Source organism: Numenius arquata, chromosome 23 (assembly GCF_964106895.1).
Source record: "Numenius arquata chromosome 23, bNumArq3.hap1.1, whole genome shotgun sequence".
Taxonomy (NCBI): Eukaryota; Metazoa; Chordata; class Aves; order Charadriiformes; family Scolopacidae; genus Numenius; species Numenius arquata.
The window spans coordinates 7,078,287-7,097,743 of record NC_133598.1 but is presented as its reverse complement, the minus strand read 5'-3'; the positions used below and the strand labels follow the sequence as shown (position 1 = coordinate 7,097,743).

General features: G+C 58.5%; 1 protein-coding gene across 1 annotated transcript; it reads left to right on the top strand.

Moving 5' to 3' along the window:
- The first annotated feature begins 6,088 nt into the window (after nucleotides 1–6,088).
- On the top strand, nucleotides 6,089–18,265 carry TNS4 (tensin 4). Its single transcript, XM_074162911.1, has 12 exons — nucleotides 6,089–6,596; nucleotides 10,429–10,858; nucleotides 11,051–11,481; nucleotides 12,348–12,434; nucleotides 12,981–13,100; nucleotides 13,456–13,548; nucleotides 14,038–14,115; nucleotides 14,453–14,524; nucleotides 15,659–15,827; nucleotides 16,594–16,662; nucleotides 16,858–16,884; nucleotides 17,435–18,265. The coding sequence occupies exons 1-12, from the start codon at nucleotides 6,089–6,091 to the stop codon at nucleotides 17,562–17,564; spliced, it is 2,214 nt and encodes a 737-aa protein (XP_074019012.1). The 3' UTR covers nucleotides 17,565–18,265.
- Nucleotides 18,266–19,457: the final 1,192 nt, after the last annotated feature.

Below are 19,457 nucleotides of genomic sequence, written 5' to 3'. Positions count from 1 at the left end.
CCTGTGCGAAGCTCAGCCCAGGTGGGAGGGACTGGGCTCCCGTTAAATCCCAGGCTCCCCGAGGACGGAGTCCTTGCGCACACCCACCCCGGTGCCGGGTTTATGAGCCCAAGGTGCTGTCGGAGGCGTTGCAGCGGGAGAGGGGGCGAGCGGCTGCAGCTCAGGTACCCGCCGAGCGCCGATTTCAAGGGGCCTCCTCTGCTTTTCCACCTCTCTCTCAAGCCCTTTCTTCCTTCAGTCCCCCACACGAGTGTTACTCGCAGTCGGTGTCAGTTCCTCTCTCCCCTCGCTTCTCCTGCTGCTCTGCGTTTAGCTGGTGATTATTCCTCTGCCTCGGGAGAAATCTGCCGCAGGGATCGCGAATAAGCCAGGGCATGGTTGTTCCTGCCTGAGCAGCGCTGCGGGCTGGCGGGGAGAGCCGGCGGTGTCTGTCCTGGGCTGGGAAGGCTGGCTCTTCTGTGAGAAACGGCATGGGATTATGCTTATTGCTCCGGCTAAGGTTTTGGACTTTTCTCAGCAGTCCACGGGCTTTATTTTGTTAGCAATTACCTTCCTTATTCACCCGGAGTTTGATGTCTATTTAAGATTTCCAGTGGTGTTTGTGGACTGTGTATCTGCGAGTGGCGTGAGATGCCCAGAGGGAATTCAGGCTGTGGAAAGGAGGTTGTGTCCGTGTGTCCATGTGTCTGCTCCCTGCTCTTCGGCGGGAGGCTGCGCCGCGCTGGAGCGTTGAGAGTTCAAAGGCAATAAAAACGCCACGTGGTAGCAAGAAGTGTGACCGGCCGGAGGCGGTGGTTTGTGGGGGGCTCGGGAGGAAAATGAGTGAGCTCTGCCTTGGTCGAGGTTGTTGGGTACCTCTCTGCCTTCCGAAGCCACTGACACTCAGCAAGGTCCAAGCGTCGTGACTCAGGTCGGTATCAAGAGATGCTGTGAGACCAAACCCAGGGTGCTGAGCATCCGTCCTTGCGTGAGAGGAGAGCAGAGCATCAGGATGATGGTGTGGAAGCCCTCCAGGGGCCCACAGAGGAGCACTGAGGGGAAGTGTGAGGAGGGGAGGAAGAGTCTCTACTCCCACCCTGGCACCTCTGAAATGCAGAGAAACAGCCTCTCTCATGCCCATCGTAATCATAGTGCCTAATGCAAGGGGACAGAAGTGAGACATGATCGTAGCCTCAGGAGGGAAAAATCCAGGCTGGCGCTCCAAGGACTGTGTTTGTGTGTCTAGAAAGTCTCACATTCCTGTAACTCATCTCAAACATTCCTAGCATTAGCTAATTTAGTCTATTTTTGGACAGACACCCTCTTCTAAGGATGCTCTCCTTGCTGCCTCCTCCCTGAGCACCCCGTGCCCACTGCTCACCCTGCAAAGAGCTGGAGGGAAAATCCTCCTGGATGCGCTGGGACATCCCTTGGGAACAGGGACTGGGCTTTGCTGCTCCTCTCATACCCAGAAAAGCTCTTGCCAAAGGGGGAAGAGCCTTCCTGGGAGAGGAGAAGGAGCATGGCAGTGGGAGGGGGAGTTATTTGAGTAGCGATTTCAACACTACTAATAACCCTCCACATCCAAAACCCTGGAGGCCCTTTCGGGAGTCTGAACTCTGGCTAAAGCAGCAATGCTGTGGGGCTGCAGCGGGGGGGACTGGGGGAGGATGGGTTCTGCTGCTGGATGATGCTGGCTGCCCAGCAAACGCTCCGCTCTGGCCATGGTCACACAGACGCTGCCCCATCCCGGGACTGATCGAGTACCCAGAGTCAGCGATGCTGTCTGGGGCTTCCAAAAGGCTGCTTTTTGCTGCTGAACTTTCTAATTATACTTGTCTGAGCGAGGAGGGAGGCGGCTTTGTCTGACAGTCACCCTTCTCCCCCCAGCGCTTGGGGGGGCTGCCCCTCCACAGGCACCAGCTGCCTCAGGCTCCAGGTGCCGGACCCCCCCGTAGCTGGAGGTACATTGATATTTGCCACGCGATACCTCTGCTCGGCAGCCAAAACACAGAACAACCATAGCAACTTTCCTCAACCTCATCAGCACGCCCTGCTAATCCAGGCAGGTCACCTCGCTGCCCTGGCGATGATTAAGCTGGGTGTAACGAGCTCTGTGGATCCTGGGTGTCCCACCAGCTCCCTCTGCTCCCGCTGGTGTGGGGATGTGGGACAGCCTTGTCATCGGCAGGCTCCCGGGAATCACGTTGCGAGGGAAAACAACCTGGGCTCGGCAGCTGGTTTTGCTGTTTTGGGGTCTCGGCGCAGACAGGGAACAAGCCCATGTCCCGGCTCGTGTGTCTCAGCCCCAAATAACCACGCCGGGACATCCAGGGCTCTGTGTGGGCAGCTGAGAAGGAGGGTTTTGGGGCTGGGGGAGCCGGCCCGGCTGCGGGCAGAGCTGGAGCTGGGGGTCTGCACTGGGCTCTGGCGGGCAAAGCCAGGACAGGGACCTGGTGCGAAGACTTTGGTCCGTGCAGGATCCGTGGGGCTTGTCCCCCGTGGCCGTGGCAGCCGTGTGGGGCTGTGCCGTGCCCGGCGGCTCTGGGAAGGGCTCACCGTTGGTTATCAAACAGCCGGGGTGTGCCCGGCACAGCCCTGGCCCGAGGGCACCCCGCTTCTCCCACCACCGCCCAGGAGCACCCCGCAGCACCCCCAGCCCAGCTCCTCCTCTCTCTGCAGCCCCAGGTGGGTGCTCCAGCTCTGGCCCCGCTCCCGACACCCCCAGCCCAGCTCCTCTTCGTGTTGGGGGGGTCCTGCCAAGCTGGGCTGGAGGTGGAGGGGAGGACTGGGGTTACTGGGCTGAACTGCAACTCCTGCCTCCCCAAGAGCCTTTTATAAGTGTGTCTGTCTGCATCCAAAACCTGTGACTCGTCTCCTTCCTCTGAGGGGGAATTCTGTTCCAAAGGCTGTTTCCAGAGGCAGAAACTCTGTAATTTCCAGCCTAGTTGTGTTTGTGGCCAGCTTATTTCCATTTCTTCTTGCGCTAACCTTGTCTTAGCTTAAACAGCAGTGCTCCTTCCCCCCGTGTGGATCCTCCCCGTCCCGGCTGAGCGAGCCAGCCAGGGCATGTCTGCAGCGCCGGGGCTGCCACGCTTCTGCCGCGGAGCCGGGGGCATCACGCCTTGTGGCACGGCGCCCCTGCGCCATCAGCCTCACCGATATGGGTTCCCTGCCCGCGCTCCTGCTCCTGGCACTCCGTCCTGGCCCCTCTCTCCCTTTGCCCGGGGGGGCACAGCGTTGCCCAGCCTTCGCGGGAGGGCACTGCTAATTCTGATTGCTTTTGGAAAGTCCTGACGTCTGTGGGCAGCGTTTGGCTTTCTCGTGGCTGCACCAGGCTGGTGGCGAACAGCCACCTTGTGATGAACCTCCTTCACCCAAGCCCTTCTCCTCCTTCGCTCCTCCGAGCAGAAGAGCCTGCAGCTGAGGCTGGAAATTCTTGCGAGGAGCCTGGGAGACCTCTCGCTTCAACCCAGAGGAGGGGAGAGAGGAGAAATGAGGTTTGGAGGCTAATTCTGGCAGCATCAGGCACGAAAAAGATCAAAAACTCGGGGCAGGAGTACAAGAGAGGAGGGAAGCTGTTGCGTGCATGCTCCTGGAACCCCCTGACAGCCCCGGTTCATGCATACTGCACGTTATTTCTGTACCTACTTAAATTAAAACCAGCCTTGTCTTGCGGACGCTGACTGGAGCCAGGCAGTTCTTCTCCCCAGGGGAGAATCCAATTTTCACTCCATCTAGCTTGTGTTTTTGACCTGGAATGACTCTTCTTTTTATATTTAACAAACGCTCCCTCCAAGCCTTGTACCGTGCTGTGCTTCTCACGGCGGCGCCTGCAGCGTCATGGCACATACGTGCCCCAAGGCAGGAGAGCAGGAGTGGGCAGAGGGCTCGCCTGTGATCCCACTGACCCACGGCAGAGCCCCACGGTGACCAGAACAGAGGGGAGGTGGGGCAGAGCCCAGGCACGGCCAGTGGGAAAGGGGAACTGGGGTCCAGCCCACTTCTGCATCCTCTGCACCTTGGGGTTTGGGTCCCCAGGTGCTGCCTGTGGCCTGGCCACTGGGGAGGGACCAGGAGGGACCCCACCACGCTCAGCCTGCGCCTTTCGCCTGCCACCTGAGCCTGGGGGGCACCTTCCCTGAGATCCAGCTCTTCCCACCCATTTTCTGACAGATTCTTTTGGAACCCACCCTCTGTAGGGCTAAGCTGCCCCACACTGTCCGTCTCCCACGGGGGCTGGGACAGACCTGCTGGATGCCTGGAGGTGCAGCTGGAGCTGCCTTCTCTCCCATCCATAGCACTAATAGTTAATTACGGCTCAGAGATGCACGTGCCCATCTAATTTGCAGCTAAAGGCACAACAGCTGCCTCCCAGAGGTGCTTTCCTTTCCTTGGTGCAGGACACGTCCCTGCTCCTGAGCCTTTCTTACAGACCAGCCCATAAATAACATCTCTCAGAGGCTCAGGAGACACAGTGGGGTCCGGGCTGGGAGGAGGCTAAATGGGTTTGAAGTATTTATTCCCTTCTGCAGTCCTTAAAAACCTCTCATAGATCTTTGGAGAGTGTTGACCGGTGTGACTCATGAGTGCCGCACGCCGTGAGCAGCGGCAGACAGCGGCAAGGTTTTGCTTCTGATTCACTAATCTTCCTGAGCCTCTGCTATTCTGGGTGTCTCTCTCTCTCTCTGGCAAGAGCAGAGGCTTCTTTAGGGCCGCATAATTCACGGAGGGCAAAGTCAGCCTGTTTTGAGCCATCTCGGTAACAGCTCTTAACACCCGGCATGGCAATTAGTCACCGCTGAGCAGACGTGACGTACCCTGGCAGCCCAACGCTCCTGCCCTCGCCCACGGGCGCTTACGGACTCGCTGCCTGAGAGGAACGTGTCTCTGTCTTAATGCTGTGACTCCGCAGTTAATCAGCCCCAGATAGGCCAGTAAATACGTCATTCATCCAAGACCGGTGCAGGAAAGGACAAATGTTTCAGTAAGCGTAGCCCACTGTTTGTGTGTGTGTTACACACCGGGACAGGGAGCTCACCCTGAGCTGCAGCATGAACTCCTGCCTCCGGCTCCAACCCTCTGCCCATCCCGTGGTTCCCTGCCGAGGACGGGCACAGGGAACGTGCTTGGCCTTGGTGTCCCCAAGCGCCCAGACGCTGGGTTTGGGCTGCCGCGGAGTGGCACAGAGAGGGACGGGCTTATTTTCCTCATCCTGAGACACGAGTGAGGTTCCCCCAGGGCTGTGGTGGCAGCTGGGAGGACCCCGCTTGTTTGCTGATGCAGCTGGACGACCTCCCCACCTCCAAACCTGGGACCTTTTTGCCCAGACCCCCCCGAGGGAAGCCTACCTTCTGCAGTGGGTTGTTTTGTTTGTTTGGTTTTTTTTTAACGGCGAGTTAACAAATACGTTCTATCTAAAGCAAAACCGGAGAGTATTCAAAATGTAATAACGATCAGATTCCTACAGCAGTGCCTTGGCTGAGGCGCACACGGCCTTCCAGGGCTCGGCTCACATTGTACCACCAAAATAAACCCTCAGATTAAACGTACACCCACTCGCAGAACGTCGCTCCGGCAGGATGCTCCCTCTCTCTGGCCCGCTGCGGGTCCTCCCTGGGTGGCTCCGGGCTCGCTGTCTGTCATTGTCCCTCTGGGTGGCTTCTGAGGGCCAGGTTCCCGTGCAAAAGCTGGTAGACTGATACTTCATTTCATTCTTAACCAAAAAAAAAGGCAGAATGCAGTTTTTAGGCCTTTGAATCCCAAAAAGCTGTTGCGAATTAATCCTCCTTGCACTTGCCCGGATGCTCTATGGCACCGGGAGCGGAGGCTGGAGGGGGGTGGAAAAGTAATACGGGATGACTTGTTTTCTTATGAGCTGAATTCCAGCTTTGCACTCCAAATCCCCGTTTTTATAGACTTTTCCGCTGAAGTCTGCTCCTGCCCTGGGCATGCCTGTGTAACCGCTCCTCTCTCTGCATTCCTTAGATTCTTCTTCCGCCTGAGACGCTGGATTGAAGAAGGGGTCTGAGGTCCCTGCTGGAGAAAGGGAAGCGAGGAGGAGGAGGTTTCCCTTGGACTCCAAGCCGTCAAAGCAGAAAACCAAACCATGTCACAGGTCATGCAGAACCACGTGTTACGTGTTGGACAGACCGTGTGTGTTTCCTCACAGGAGGAAAGCAAGAGCTTGCACCCGGCAGGGTACCCGGGCTGCTCCCCGCTGCCCATCAAGTACGGCTACTGCTCCCGGGAGGGCTGGGCTGCCCCCTCTGCCGTGGTCCATGCCAGTGCCCGTCTGCTTCCCAGCGCAGGGCTCTACGGAGCCCACCCTGCCTTCCAGCCCGTGGCTGCCCAGGGGAAGGGGCAGCAGGATTCTTCCTTGGAGAGACCCCCTGCCCCCTATCAGCCGAAGAAGGAGGAGGAGGACACCAGCACGGATCCTGATCCTCACCTGGTGTCTCCTACCTTGGACATATCGATAGAGAATCTCAATAAGCTGATCCTAGAAATCGATCCGACCTTTCAGCCGCTCACCTGCAAGCCGGTGAAGGATGCGGTCCAGCCTACTTCTCAGGGTGATGCTGTTGCCACCAAGAAGCAAGATCCAGAGGCAATAGGTGAGGCAAAAGGTGCCGGTCGTGCGGCGGAGCCAGCGCAGCTCAGGTTTTTCTAGTGAAAACCATTTGCAAGAGGCAGAGTGAAAGCCCAGGGCAGAGGGGCTGGACATGCAGCAGGTCAGGATGAAGTCCTGAGCTCCTCTGGAAGGCTGGAACCGGGCACTGGTGACATCCCCACCATCCCCAGTGGGATCGGCATCGCGTGTGGGATGCTGTCTCCTGACATCAGGGTTTCATGTAAAGGAGCAGGAGAACAGACCGTGTGTCCAGGCTCTGCTTAACCTACGTGCTTAGGTGGCCCCAGCCTCATCACATTTGAAACATCTTGTGTCCAGCTCAGGATCCAACAGGGAGAACAGCCCTTAGTTCAACCTCCTGTTTGTTTCCCTGGGTTTGGAGAAAACATTTCTCATTAGGGATGGGATTTGTAGCTCTCAGAAAACGCCTGATCCAAGTTATTACCATCAGCGGCTGGAGACAGGCACTGAGCTCTGGAGCGCTGCCTGGAGCGCGCTCGTCCTCCCAGCACAGCCCCAGCTCTACCAAAGGGCAGCGGAGCCTTTCCCAGGGTCATACTTGACCTGTGGAAGCACAAGGGTTTGAAGCCAAATTTCCAAAGCCCTGGGCTAAGGTACTGATGGTGGTTACACAACCACCCCATTTAAATGTTCCCAATCGCTTTGCCAGGGAAATTCTTTTTCCAGGGCTTGCGCGCTCCTCCGGCAGCATACCTGGCGTACGCGAGGCAGAAGAGCAGCAGCACATACCAGCCCCCTCTTTCTGCTCTCCCGCCTGGGTGCCTTACGTGAACCCTTTTGCAGCACTCCTCTGCCATCCCTGCCATCCATCCTGGGGCCGTGCGTGCTGCCGCGGGGCCGTGCGTGCTGCCGCCCGTCCCAGCGCTCTCGGAAATACCTTGAAAATCTCTCCCCAGGCCTCTTTCCAGAGGAAGGTCAATTGAGAGGGTGTTAAAGGCATGAAAAATATTCCGTTCTCCCTGAGCCCTCGCGCAAAGGTCTGTGTGAGGCACACGGGGTTGGAGGAGGACAAGGTGTGGGTCTTCAGGGACACCCACCTGTAGGTGCGGGGATCCCGATGCTGGAGCAGGGAAGCGGCAAAGCCAGAACCAGGGAGCTCAGGGGCTGGAGCTGATGTGGGGCTTGGGCCATCCTGGAGCAGACACCATCCCTGCTTCCCGCTGGGATGGAAGGGGGTGGCCTCACAGATAAAGTACCCTGAGAAGGTGCAGGTTCAGCTCTTGGCTCCTCAGGCTGGTGTTTGGAGGCAATCGGATGCCTCTCCGTCAGGCATTGCTGGAGTCCCGAGCAGCTCAGCAGGTAGCGCGCTGGTGGTTTTGAAAATCTGGCTCCAAGTGTGGAACTGAACATCTGGAAACCTGGCCCCGAATTCGGTGGGAAAAGCCTCACTTCAGCTTTCGTTTTCTTTTAACGGCTCTCGTTTTTTATGCAAAATTCCTGCTGCTGCCTAGCATCCCTCTTCACCCACCTCCTCCTGCCCCAGCCCACTGCGGCCGGTGCCTGCGCCGCTGCTCCCATCTCCCAGCCGGCCCCATGGAAATGCTCCTGCTCGGCTCCCGCCACCCTTTCCTCCCCCCGGCCACGCAGGGGAGGGCTGTCCGGAGCCCCACTGAGCTTCTCAATTGTTTCACACCCCTCCTTAGGGTGTCAGTTCCCTGAGAGCACCGTCAGTGGATGCGAGGGCTGGCAGGAGGCTGAGAGTGCCCGGAGTCCACGAGAGGGACTTGTTCCTTCTAGTGGAAACCACGAGGAGGGGTTTTAACAGCAATAGGAGACACGTTCATGGCAGTCACTGACTCCTCCTGGCCCCTGTGTGTTGGAGAGGGAGAGGAGAGGAAGAGGAGAGGGCCTTGGCTTGCGTGACAGCCGGGCTCCGTGTTTGTGGCACTTTTGCCACTCCTTGGTGTTGGAAAACAAGCCAAGGTCTTCAGCAAATATTTGAGGTTTAAACACACCTGATAAGCAGGAGGGGAAAGGCCTCCTTAGACCCGGGTGCAAATGCTTTTCAGCTATTTGTTTAATGGACAGTTAAAATCCTCATTTCTTTTCCCCTTTTGAGGGAGACTTTGACAAAAAGCATCCGGCCAAGAGCTTGCTGGAAGGGTTTGCAGGCTGATACCAGAACCGGGTCCCTCCGGAGCTTTTCCGAGGACGGGCTTTGGAGGAGCTGCTGCCCGTGGCAGCGAGGGTGTGGAGGAGGACGGCTGTGGTTCTGGCTCCTTGCCCCTGCCTGGTCTGGTCGCGTCCTCGCTGGGGACCAGCCCTTCTGCCTCACCCGGCGCCTCCTCGGCGGCTCTCCGCTGGCCGTGCCGATCTAGTCCCGCGCTGGGATCGGTGGGGAGAAGGGGCTCAGAGAGTAACTTTTGTACAGGCTTGTGCTTTTCCTGTTCGTCAAGCTTTATGCCCCAGAGGTCTGGCTGCTCCCCGCAGTAAACAGGGTCTGCAGGGCTTGGCAGCCCGGAGCTGGCTGCTCTGCCCCCCCAGCTGCCCCCGCCGGCAGGTCCCGGGGCACGTAACACCAGTGCCAGGGAGCTCGGGGCTGGTACGAGCAGTGTTTCATTGCTGCAACAAAAAGGTTTTCCTCTCTCCAAGAAACGCCTTTAAGAAGGGGAACTTTCCTGAACCCCATGGCGGGGCAAGAACCAGGAGCTGGAAATGAAGCTGGGCACGTTCAGGCTAGAAAGGAGGCGCAGGCTTCTGGCAGCGGAGGTGATTAACCACTGGAACAGCCTCCCTGGGGAGGTGGTGAATTCGCCATCGCTGCAAGCCCTTAAATCAAGTCTGAGTGTCTCTTGCCAAAAGGCATCTTCTAGCTCAGCCAGAAATTATGGCCTTGTTCGAGGAACCCAGTGACTGACGCGCGTGGGGCACCTGGGAGCCTGTCACCCCCTTGTCCCCGCTGTGAGGCTTCACTGAAGGTCTTGGAGCAAGTGATGCTCCATCAGATGTGTTTCTGGATAAATAATGGCAAGCAAAGGGGTTGGGAGATGCCCTGCCTGCCCTGGGCATGAACGGAAGAGCAGGAAGAAACCCAGAGCAGGGCACAGGCACAGAAACCGCCTTGGAAATTAATTTTCTAAAGAGAGTTGTGTGGGATGGGAGGAGGGAAGGGAGGGCAGCCGGCCCCTGCCCTGGGCTGGGTGATTGCTGCTGTGCGGTCCCGTAGCTGACAGCTAAAGCCTTGTAACCACCCTTGTCCCTCGTGGCTTCGCTCTGCCTCCCGCTCCGCAGCCACGGGGCGATGGTGCAGATGGTGTAGCTGGTGCAGATGGTGCGGGTGACGTCCCCCCGTGCTCCTCCACCCAGCCGTGGGCACCCTCCGAACCTGACGTCATCCCCAGGCGGGAACAGCCAGATGTTTTTCCCTTGAGTCAGGTACAAACCGAGCGGCTGCTGCAGGAAACACCCGCCTCTCACGGCAGGTCTCGGCAGGCACCGGCAGAGCGATGCCGGCGAGGGGGGTCTGCACAGCCAGACGTGGCCGCCTGTAACCCCTCATGCCTGGGAGCCCGCCAGCACCGGGGTGGGTCACCATGGCTTGGTGTCTGTGAAGAAATCAGCTCCCATAGGGTCTTAAAGGAGGGCAGCGCTGGGCTGTGGGGGTCTCCTCGCAGCGCCCGGGGGTCCCTGCAGCGCTGGAGGGGGAGCAGCATCCCCAGCCCGCCCTGCAGAGCTTGTGAACCAGAGCCAAAATTAATAGCAAGAAGAACAGAGACGAATGTCCCCTGCTGAGCTTAGCTAATGAACCTGACTCGAGCTCTGAATCGGTAACGACCTCCTCTTTCTTCCTCCAGACATTAAATACATAGAGATGACGCCGGGCAGAGCCATGTGTCCTGAGCAGCTGCAGGGCTCCCCCAGCCCTTTGGGGACACCGTTCTCGAGGTCCCCCCAGGGCAACAGCTCCCTGCCCCAAAAAGGGGGACTCAGAGGCAACTACAGCCCCGGTGGCACCGTGGTTTTCTCAAGCCCATCCAGACCCGTGAGCCCCCGCTCAGGCGCCCCGACCGGCACTGCCTCCCTGACCTGCGGCAAAGCCTCCGAGTGCATCGCCATCCCCCAGCAGTGCACATCCGGACAGACCGACAGCATCTCCTACGGCACCTCCCTGGGCTTCGACAACTTGCTGAAGCCCATGCAGGTGGTGAGGACGCAGCAGAGGAGCAGCTGGGTCTCCCTGCTCTCCACCAGCCCTGGCTCCGACACCAGTTACATCCTTGGAAGGTAAATGCCACCTTGTGTCCCAGTCTGGGTCTGATGGTGGGGATGGAAGGGGCACGGGGCGGTTTCCCACTGTCCAAGCCCTCCCTCCGCAGGCTGGGAGTCCCTGCCCCATGGTCCCTGGTGTGGGCTGTGTGTATCCCATCCCTGCTGAACAACCCCGCTCAGCTCCTCCTGCTCTGTCTCCTCCCGCAGCAGCACCCACTCGCTCCCCCACGACGACTCGGATGCTCACCCTGCTGCCCGCTGCTCGGCCGACTGCCCATCCCCTGCCAGCTCCCTGGGCAGTCCCTGCCCACCCTCCCCCAGCATCAGGGCTCACTCTGGAGAAGCTTTTGGCCTGAGCCCCCACCAGCCCAGGACAACCTGCTCCACCAAAGCCAACATCTCCCCATCCCAGAAGGGACAGGCCAGCAGCTGTCCCCCCTCCATCCTCAACTCCGCAGCCGACATCCCGGTGCTGCTGGTGAACGGGTGCCTGGAACAAGGAGATGCATCTTCCAGGCTGGCCAAACCCCCCCCAGCCTCTGCCAAGCAGAGCCCCCCTCCCAGCTGCAGCCTGGCCGTGGGGCTCGGGGGCCTCAACAACGCGCTGTCAGCACCAGCTCTCTCCTGCGTCTCGGACAGTGAGTCACCTCCCTGCCACGGGGCAGGTCTGGGGGGGAAGGAGCTGTAGAGCCCAGCAGCCACCAGGAAAAGGGGGAGCAAACACCGGTTTCTACTCTGATTTATCTGTGTGGGTTATAGACATGAAGGACGGGAGGTCCCTGCTGGAGCTGGAGATCCTCGGTGTATCTCCTCAGGGTTGCAGGGCTCTCTGGTGGTCTCAGCTCTTTGCTGATGACCCTGTGTCAGCCGTGGTGTTTGCCCACCAACATCCGCGTGCTCAGCAAGCAGAAACGCTCTGGTCCCCCAAAGGAGGTGCAGATGCACTTATTTATAATACCTGAGAATGAGGACCATAATTCTGTCATTTCATACTTGTTTGTGGGCCCGGGACGGGTGGGGAGGCGGGGTTAGGGTACCAGTTTGCTCTGGAGGACATCTAAAGATACCAGAGTTTATAAGGTCCCTCATTCAAGGGTAAACAATAGGGCTGTTGTTCTCTGGAGGAGATTAGCAGAGGCAGCTCTCGGGGCAGAGGGTTTTAATTGGGATTCTTACGGGAATAGCAGGAGGGCTTTGCGGGTCAGATCCTTGGCGGGTGTGAATCCCCATGGTCCAGTGGACTTGTGCAGGGCTGGGCAGACTGGCAGGGCTGGGGGATTCCATGTGCTGCCTCCGCATCCATCACAGGCTGCCAAGAGAGATAATTACATGGAGAATGAATCATTCTGAGGAGCAGGGAGGAAGCTCTGATCAAAAGGGTTGAAAAAAAACCTTCAGCCTGAAAGAAAAATATCTTTGCTAGAGCCCTGTCCTGCTTAGTGATGTCTGCTGGGAAGGTCTCGCAGGTCCCACGGTGGCCTTGATGCCGTAAGGTCTCTTGCAGGTCCCCTCAGGGCTGGGCAGCCGACCATGAAGTTTGTGATGGACACATCAAAGTTCTGGTTCAAGCCGAGCATCACCAGGGACCAAGGTAAGGCAGCGAGTGCCCCTGCTGGGATAACCCCACCTCGGATTTGCTGTCTGAGGGTCTGCTGCCTGCTCCCCCCACACCTCAGTCCCGCTCTTGCCCCTGCTGAGGTCCTGCGGGGACGGGGTGATGGCAATTCAGGGTGTGCTGGGGGTTGGTGGGCATGGAGAGACCCACTCACAGGCCTATGGGGAAGGCTCAGAAACACGGGCTGTGCCATGGCCTCTCCGTCCCCTCCTCGGGTCCAGCAAAGCTGCTCCTGCCTCTGACTGTGCTGCTGGTACTCAGCATGGCCCGGGATGGGGCTGACAGTCCTGGGGAGGGCAGAGACCCTTGGGACGAGCCAGGGCTGCTCAGTCTGTGGGGGCCGTGTACCTGCAGCCGGTACCTGCCTGAGGGACGTGCGCGTCCTCAGCAAAGGCTCCTGATGATTTCTCGCTGCTGCTGCCAAGGAGCGTCTCCCCGCGAGAGCACGGGCCGGAGGCGAAAGGCAACGCGGGGAGGTTCCACCTGTTTTCCTTGGCTGAGCCCGCGCCTGTGCTTTGACAGCCATCCAGCTGCTGAGGGACAAGGAGCCAGGCACGTTCCTGGTGCGGGACAGCACGTCATACCGGGGGTCTTTCGGGCTGGCCATGAAGGTTCCCGTCCCTCCAGCCGGCGGCCAGACAGGTACGGGGGCTCACTGGGAGAGGTGGGGTTAGCCTCAGGGATTTAACTGAAACCAGCCAAACTAAAGCAAGCTGAGGAGCCGCAGGACTCTGGTTGTGTGAGAAGGGCTGGCAGCGGGGTCTGCGTGTGCCCATCCCTGTGCTGTCACCACGCTTGCCATGCAGAGCAGAAGCTCCGGTGGATGCCCTGGGATGGGGTCCCAGGGGTGGGGTCCCAGGTGGATGCCCTGGGATGGGCAGGCAGGGGATGGCAGGGGCGGGCAGGGGATGGCGGGGTGGGCAGGGTTTATCAGGGGATGGCGGGGTGGGCAGGGGCGAAACGCCGCTGCTGACGTGGTCTCCGGTCCCGCTCGCAGGCGATGAGAGCAGTGACCTCGTCCGGCACTTCCTCATCGAGTGCTCTGCCAAAGGGGTGCACTTGAAAGGAGCCAGCGAGGACCTGTATTTCGGTAAGGACGGTGCCCTCGCCCCCAGCCCGGGCAGCCGCGGGAACGGTTCCCAAAGCCCCTCGGGGCAGTGGCCATGGCTGGGACTGCTCCTCAGCCCTGCATGAGGGTGTTGGCATGGGGGGGCCGCCAGCCCCTAGCCCCTGCCCACCCTTCTCTGCGCAAGGCTGTGATAATAGTCTCACAGAATCGCAGAATCTTCATGGTTGGAAGGGACCTTTGAGATCATCGAGTCCAACCATACACACACACAAAAAAAAAAACCCAACAATCTCGCGCACTAGAGCATGCCCTGAAGTGCCACGTCTCCAAAGCAAGAACATGGGGTGGGGGTTGTGAAACCCACTTTTGTTGCTGTGAGACCCCAAATGGTCCAGCTTAGCACCCCCATCCCCTCCTTCGGAGGTCCCTGGGACACTCGAGGGGCCAGAGGCACGTGGGTGGGAGGTTTTGGGCACAAGGACCCCCCCGACGTGCGGTTCTGCGTTGCAGGGAGCCTCTCTGCCTTCGTGTACCAGCATGCCATCACCCCACTGGCACTGCCCTGCAAGCTCAGCATCCCCACCAGAGGTAGGTGATGGGGGCGGGAGAGATGCTCCCAGTGGTCCCTTCCTGCTGGTCTGGGGAGGTGGGGATGGTCCTGCAGCAGGGAGGGGGCCAGACGGCCCGGGTGCCCCCACAATGGGACCAGTTGCCCTGGCTGTTGGTGGAGCGGGGACCTGCAGGAGCTGACTGGAGTAGGAGACGGTGGTGACCTGCTTCTGCTGGGGATGGAGGGTGGTCAGCAAAGCAGGAGAGCAGGGGAACACTGAGGGTGGGTGAGGAGAGGAGCAGTGGGGAGGTCAGAGAGGAACGGAGCCAGGAGAGGGAGGACAATTAAATTAATTACTGCTTCTCGTTTGTGCAGATCTTGCTGATGGAGAAGACAGCCCTGACTGCGCCCCAGAGACCGCACCATCCCTGCTGAAGAAAAATGCTGGTGAGCAAAGGAGCAGGCTGCTGTCCCCAGGGGTCTCTCGAGCTGGCAGGAGCTAGAGCTCTGGGCAGACACCATGCTTGGGCGTTAGTCCCCACTGATCAAACACCAGGCTCGATTTTTTTTTGGTGTCATCCGCTCTGACACATTCACAGCAGAAGCTGAGTCCTCGGCGCTGTGCAAAGCAGCAGGTCACCCCCGTGCATCTGTGGGTGCTGGTGCCATGTCCCCCTCCTGCCTTTGTCACCAGGCTGGGGCTACCTGCAGATTTTCTCCACATCCTCAGATCATGGGCTTTTAAGGGAAACTGGTATTTTTAAAGAAAGGAGACTTTTGGGCCTCACAATGGTGAGGTAAAGCTTGAAAAGACAGTCCCTGAGGTCCCAAGGCTGATGAAAGACCCACAATTCCCACAATTTTAAACAGCCCCTGATTTTTAAGCCTCTCTCCAGGGCATTGAGTATTTGGAGTTTCTAGGAGAGGGACGGGGCAGTCGGGGGCTGGTTAAATCGCTGCGGGACCTTGCGGGAGATGGAGGGAGATGGCACAGCAGGACGGGGAAGGGTCTTTGCTTCTCTTCCACCCCCGGGTGCCCCCAGCCCGGCTGCGGCGGTGGGTGGGCTCCAGGTGAGAGCAGAGAGCGACGGGCAGGAGGTTGCACGGGTGGGTCAGGGCTCAGGCAGGGGAATCGGGAACAGCGTTTTGTTTTGCTGGAAATTCTGAAAAATAAGTTGGCAAGCTGAAAAGTTTAGTTTGACCCAGAACAGCCCTTTAAACAGCTCAATCAGCCTGAAATGTCATGTTTTAGGTTGGCCTTCAGCCGTTAGTTGGCTTAGGGTATTTCTGCTTTTCATTAAAGGAAATATGTAATAAACAGAAAAAAAAAAACCCCAAATGTGACATTTAAAAACCGGAAATTAAATACTTTGACTTTTAAAACAATTAGTGCAAAGAACTAGGGTAAACCAAAATGAATTTGTGAAGAATCTCTGAGTCACCAAACCTTTAATTTTCATCAAAACAAATCCAACCCATGTACGCGTGTCCGGTTCCGCAGGATGGTGCCTGGGCCCCGGCACTGCCCGTGCTCGGCGCCGCGGGTCCCGTCCTGAGCTGGACTCTGTGCTCTCCTTGCAGTGTGCAACGTCCTGTACCTCAACTCGGTGAACGTGGAGACGCTCACGGGGGCTCCAGCCATCCAGAAGGCCATCTCCTCCACCTTCGAGCTGGAGACGCTGCCCACACCCACCCTGGTGCACTTCAGGGTGACGGAGCAGGGAGTGACGCTCACCGACATCCAGAGGAAGTAAGAGGCGCCCGGGGGGGGCTGCTGCCACGGGGTTAATGGGTGGCGAGGTGCCAGGCAGAGCTAATTGGTGATGGAAACGCAGCTCACCTGTGACCGCCCAGCTCTGTCCCTGCCCCTGATCTGCAGGGAGAACTGTCCTGCTAGGGCAAATCCGTGTTGCAATCCAGGGATGGATTTCATAGAATCATAGAATTGCATGGGTGGGAAGGGACCTTTCAGCTCATCGAGTCCAACCATCAACCCAACGCTGACAAAACCCATCACTAAACCCCATCTCTAAGCACCACTTAAACACTTTTAAATCCCTCCAGGGATAGTGACTCCACCACTGCCCTGGGCAGCCCCTTCCAAGGCTTAATAACCCTTTCAGTGAAAATTTTTCCCTAATATCCATCCTAAAACTCCCCTGGTGCAACTTGAGGCCGTTTCCTCTTGTCCCATCGCCTGTTCCTTGGGAGAAGAGACCGACCCCCACTGGCTACACCCTCCTTTCAGGTTTCAGATTTGACCCCTTCTGTGACAGCACAGGGGACGGTGCTGCTTTGGGTGAAGCTCACGGCAACACCTCGAGTGGGAGGCAGGAGCTGGCTGAACCCAAGCACTGAAAGTTTGGGGGCAGCCCCAGGGAGTGGGACCCCCACACCCCCCGTTCCCCAGCAGCCACAACAGTTCAAGCAGAGCTTGGATGTGCAAACGGCTGTTTCTCCCACCAGCTCTGCCCGGGCTCTTTCCCCCTCTCACGCTTCGCTCTCCTCCTCCCCAGGGTGTTCTTCAGGCGACACTACCCCTTGGCTGCCATCAGGTTCTGCGGGATGGACCCTGAGAACAGAAAGTGAGTTATCGGCCGCTCTGCGAGCTGAGCTCTCGCTTCCCCACGGTTCCCGGAGTGGTTCCCGGCTCCAAATCCCAAATCCCAGCCAGGCTGTGCAGCCCCTGGGTTTGGCTCCATACAAACCTTGGCTTTGCGGCTGGTGGGATGAGTTAAATGTCACTCTTCTGAGCAAATCCAATTCTGTTCTTCCCTCAGGTGGCAGAAGTACTGCAAGTCCTCGAGGTGAGACCTGCGCGGGGACCTCCCGCAGCCAAAGTGTGACAGCGGGAACCCCGGGGAAGGGGGGGAGATGCCGCTTTGGCCCAGCGGGCACCTTGCAAAGCTTCGCAGAGCAGCGAGGAGTCAGAGCTTAAAAATGGAGAGGGGATGCGATAAAAGTTAATGTGGTGGCAGGATGAGACGTGGGATGGATGGGTGAAGCTTTGGGTGGGGGTTTGCTGTGTAGGTTTTGATGAGAGGCTTGGCAAAGCCCGATTCTCCGCACCCCCTCAAGTAGGAAGCCCCCGTCCAAGCCCAGCGATGGCTCGCACTGGGCTCAGGAAGTGAGTTTATATCTGGCTCTACCTTGCCTTCAAGAAACTTTTCACAGCTGGGGGAGCCTTGCCAGAAACACTTCTCCCGGCTGTTTTCCTTCCAAGTAAACGTGATTGGGGAGCGGGCCAAGATGGAATTGCTGGAACCGGGGTTTTGCTTTGTGGCCGGGGTGAGTTTAAGCCTATTCCTCTGGGTTCCTGGATGCAAACTACATAAGGCTCTCTCTCCTTTTCCAAAGGATCTTTGGGTTCGTGGCCAAAAGCCAGACAGATTCGGAGAACCTCTGTCACCTCTTTGCGGAATATGACAATGTGCAGCCGCCGTCGCTTGTCATCGAGCTTCTCTGCAAGCTGCTGCCCGGCCCGTAGAGGACAGAAACCCGGGGAGAGCTCAGGGCTGGCAGCTGCCCCCGCGCTGCCGAGCTTCTGCCGCTCACCCTTCCCTGCTCCTGGGTTGCATTTTGGCAACAGCTCGTATTTATAATTTTTTTGTTACATACCGTCAAGTCAAGAGTCTCAGTTAAGGATTTTTGTGCTCTGGTGGGATGAGACGTTCCTCCGACACCCTCTGTGTGGGAGGGACGGCTGCCCCCGGGGAGCGGAGCTGCGGGACGGGAGCTGGGCTCACCGTATGGAGCCGCTGTCTCCCCCCCGGCCACGCACCCTTCCCTTTGGTCTGCAGGACTCTCATTCTCTGGCTGATATTTCTCTGGGCAGCGGGGGATGCCTGCACTTGGGGTGTCCAAGCCGAGGAGTGTTTGATGGAGCTGAGCTCAGGGACTCAGCCCTGGGATGGGGGGTCTGGAGCAGGCTGCGGGGGACTCACCTCCCTGACAGCAGACCAGCATCAGCAGGCGGTTCTGCAAATCAAAGCGTATAAAATCACTAGGCCCTGCCGAAAAATCCTACTTCCCTCGAGGAGCGAGAAGCATTGGGAGGCAGAAATGTCAGAGCAGCGTGGTGTTGCCTGGTGCTGGTAAATGCTCCTGCCCTTTTTCGCAGAGCGGGGTTACGGGCTGGCTCAGCCTCCAGGCATAGCAGCGAGCTGAGAAATAAATGTTGACATTTTCATGACAGTAAAATGTTGGTTTTTTGGAAATGACTTGCATGAATTTGGGCCAGATCCTCAGATGACGTAAATTGGCACAGCCTCGTGGAAGTCAGTGCTGCCGTGATTTACACCAGCTGAAGGTTTAGCCCTCGCTGTGATCTCAGAGCAGGGTAGAGCGGCTCCGAGTCCACCGTACACCCCTCTCCCTTAGCGCACGCTTTACTCTACGTTGGTTTAATTTTGGACCCTGCGCTAACAAACCCTGCTTAGGGGCATTTTCGATAAAGCAGTGGATCGTTTCTCTCGCCACAAACACGGTGGAGCTGCGAGCAACTGAAATAGGCTACTCCGCGCTCTGGAAGTGCCAAGCGTACGCATGGGTTGCACATAAAGAGCGAGTCGCTCTCCTCCAGCCGGGCTGGGGAACGGCATCCAGCTGCAACGGCTCTTTGGCGGTGATAAAAACAGATATGGGAGTTACTGCGTGGGGAGAAAGGAAGGGCTTTTTCCCCCCCGGGGTCTGTCTGCCCTGAGCTCTGCTCAGCCAAAACCCAGCACCCAGCCCCTGACCCCCGCTCGCCGCTGCTGTCCCCGTCGTGAGGCAGAGACCCCAGGAACGCGGAGCCCCAGGGTGATGGGCAGCTCGGGGGGACACGGCTCAGCCCCAGCACCCCAGGGTTGTGCACCCCTGGCCCTGCAGGGACCCCCTAGGCCCTCGCGGAGTGTGCAGGATGCGACCCGCTGCAGTGCGTGCTGCCGCCGGCAAGGGGCCTCAGCACGACACCGTCCCTCCTGCCTGCACCCTGCCTGCGCCCTGCCTGCACCCTCCTGCACCTTGCCTGCCTCCTGCCTGCCTCCTGCCTGCACCCTCCTGCACCCTGCCTGCCTCCTGCCTGCCTCCTGCCTGCACCCTCCTGCACCCTGCCTGCACCCTGCCTGCACCCTCCTGCACCCTGCCTGCACCCTGCCTGCACCCTCCTGCACCCTGCCTGCACCCTGCCTGCACCCTGCCTGTCTCCTGCCTGCGTCCTGCCCATCTGCTGGGAGTCATCAATAAGGGCAGAGCTGCCGGTGTGTGCAGATCTTTTTTCATTAACCAACATTGGTTTCATTAACCAGCATTTAATTAGCACTGTGCCCAGGCCTAGGACCCCACGGGGCTGTGCAGCTCAAGAACCAGCACAGCTTCACCCCGACGTGTTTATCGTGAT